At 40.8% G+C, this 2,609-nt stretch overlaps 1 protein-coding gene across 1 annotated transcript in view; it reads left to right on the forward strand.

Moving 5' to 3' along the window:
* sumf2 (sulfatase modifying factor 2) overlaps positions 1 to 2,257 on the forward strand; it is a 3,798-nt gene extending 1,541 nt beyond the window's left edge. Inside the window, exons 5-9 of the mRNA XM_010786646.1 lie at positions 15 to 165; positions 627 to 682; positions 1,033 to 1,117; positions 1,252 to 1,393; positions 1,472 to 2,257. Of these exons, the coding sequence (XP_010784948.1) occupies positions 15 to 165; positions 627 to 682; positions 1,033 to 1,117; positions 1,252 to 1,393; positions 1,472 to 1,574 (537 nt within the window). The 3' untranslated portion in view covers positions 1,575 to 2,257. The remainder of the gene's footprint in view (positions 1 to 14; positions 166 to 626; positions 683 to 1,032; positions 1,118 to 1,251; positions 1,394 to 1,471) is intronic.
* The last annotated feature ends 352 nt before the right edge of the window (positions 2,258 to 2,609 follow it).

Raw genomic sequence — 2,609 nt, forward strand, 5'->3', positions numbered from 1 at the left:
CCCCCACTGTTCAGCCTGCAGGACCTGGTTCAGGCATTCGGGAGCGTCTGAGCTTCCCTGTGGTTCAGGTGAGCTGGAACGATGCTCAGGCGTTCTGCCTCTGGAAGAGCAAGAGACTCCCTACTGAGGAGGAGTGGGAGTGGGCTGCACGAGGGGGGCTGCAAGGTAAACTCAGAGACAAGAAGTAATAATATACATGCCACCATATGTTTTTCTACAAGGGCTGTGTAGTCACGAGAATCTGCCAATGCGATACGTATCATGATACAGTTGTTATGATTCAATATATAGTATTGCTTTACCGTCAGCGAGACCAATAAGTGGCCATTTCATCCTTTAATATAAGGACAATTATCACAGTAGACATCAGGTGTGTTTTTGAGAATTGATAGAGTATCTTAAAAACATAAACCGAACTGTTCTACACCCCTATATATTCTACTATTTCACACTTTGTTTGCATCTACTCTTGACTGACATCCTTGAGCCAGAGCCCGACTGATTTAAAGCTTCACAAGTCAAGAGCTACTGATGAGAAACTAGTTTTTATGACCCTCAGCAATCAGTACCAGCATATTTTCATTGTTTGCAATCCCGTTAAAACTTTCCTTCCTCTCGTGTTCCAGGTCGGATTTTCCCGTGGGGAAACAAGTTCCAGGCCAACCGTACCAACCTGTGGCAGGTCAGCCAACGACAATAATGCATGTTAATGTGTGAGGGTTTGCCTTTAAATTCTGCAGATAGTTGTGACTTTATTGAGCTACAATTTCAGTTGCGACAAGTTTTAAACAATATAAGACATTTCTAAATTAAATGAAACATGTTTTTTATGATTTGACTAAAATGTAATTAACATAAATACTAAGAGTGTTGCAAAATGTGTGTTTGGTTTAACATACTCTTTAAATTAGTGAATGCCAACAGATATTGAAGATATATTGTCATGGTTTCTCCTAAAACATATGTTTATGTAATTGCTTGTGACATTTGTAAATGCCTTTTTATAAGAACTTAATTATCTTTATGTTTTAGGGATCCTTTCCAGACGGAGACACGGCAGAGGACGGTTACCATGGCGTCTCTCCTGTCACAGCATTTCCTCCTCAGAACAGTTATGGTAACTGTCCCAGTTAAATTAACCTTATTGAGATTATACAAGATGAAAAGTGCTACATTGTCCCAGAGAGGTCTTTTCATTTAAAACAATAGATGTGACAGAAAGGTTCAAACAGATTTGGATTCTTCCGGCAGGGCTGTATGACATGATGGGGAACACTTGGGAATGGACCTCCACACCCTTTCCTGCAGCTCAGCCACATTTTGTGCTGCGAGGCGGCTCCTGGATCGACACGCTGGACGGCTCAGCCAATCATAAGGCGCGAATCACAACAAGGTATGTTTTATAAAATTAAAATTAAATCATTTTTTAGTATGGCCTTCTGACTGATGATGGTGTGTGTGTCTCCTGCAGGATGGGCAATACTCCGGACTCTGCCTCTGACAACCTGGGATTCAGGTGTGCCGATGATGATGGAGAGAAACAAGGGAAGAAAAAAGACAAAACTGAACTGTAGCAACGCAGGAAATATAAAGTGAATGATAAAAAAGTTCTTAGGAAAAAAACAGGGACCAATCAGGTATCGATGACTTACAGTGAATTTTAATAAATGGAGACAGGAGTGTAGAATCAAACTGTATTTCTCCTGTGGAGAATTTAGCTTTTTTACAAAAAATAACATACCTCACATCCAAGAAATAAAAAAAATGGAAAGAAAGAAAAGTTTCTTGTAGCTTTTTTGCTGTAACGTAGGGATTTACTGGCTTGACTGCAGATTCTTGTTGCTCATGGACTCATTTCACTGACTGGAGAAAGAGGACACTTCCTTTCCAGTGATGCAAACTTGTCACCTTTCGGCAAAATTCGCCGTTTTGAATCCAAAATAGGTCGTTTGTGTGATTCATGTAGATCTGCAATAAAAATATTTTTGGGGTCTGGGACCCGGAGTGATCTGCGGCCGTGAGCTGTTATGTGCCATCATGAAACGCATGGTGTTCTTTTTTTATATATTATAATGAAGTGCGAGCTGTGTGCTCGAGTCTTCCTGCCTGTCGGCTCTGCCTATAGATGTATAATAAGGCTGCTGCTCCGAGATGATGGTCTAGCTTCAGCAGCTACATTACCCACGGGTGCGTTCGTTAATATTAACTGCGCGTCCGGAGTCACTGTGGCACATACTGGACCGCTGGTGAACAGCTGTTAGAACGGGCCGTTCAGGTGTTCAGAGCAGAGCTCCCTGTCGGAGCGGCAGAGCGTGATGTAAACTGAAATATTTTTCTGTGGCAATATTATTTAAGGAATCGTTGAGCTAGCTAGCTAGCATACATTGTCACTATCTGCTAACGTTAGCTTTAGCCTTCTATTTCTAATAGTTTTTTTCATAGGCTATAAACAGAGGTGGTATAAGTATATATATATTGTACTAGAGTAAAAGTAGAAGTACTCAGATATTGTACTAGAGTAAAAGTAGAAGCACACAGATCTTGTACTAGAGTAAAAGTAGAAGTACTCAGATATTGTACTTGAGTAAAAGTAGAAGCACTCAGGTCTT

This window comes from Notothenia coriiceps, unplaced genomic scaffold (assembly GCF_000735185.1).
Source record: "Notothenia coriiceps isolate Sejong01 unplaced genomic scaffold, NC01 NC01_scaffold00029431, whole genome shotgun sequence".
In the NCBI taxonomy this organism is placed as follows: domain Eukaryota; kingdom Metazoa; phylum Chordata; class Actinopteri; order Perciformes; family Nototheniidae; genus Notothenia; species Notothenia coriiceps.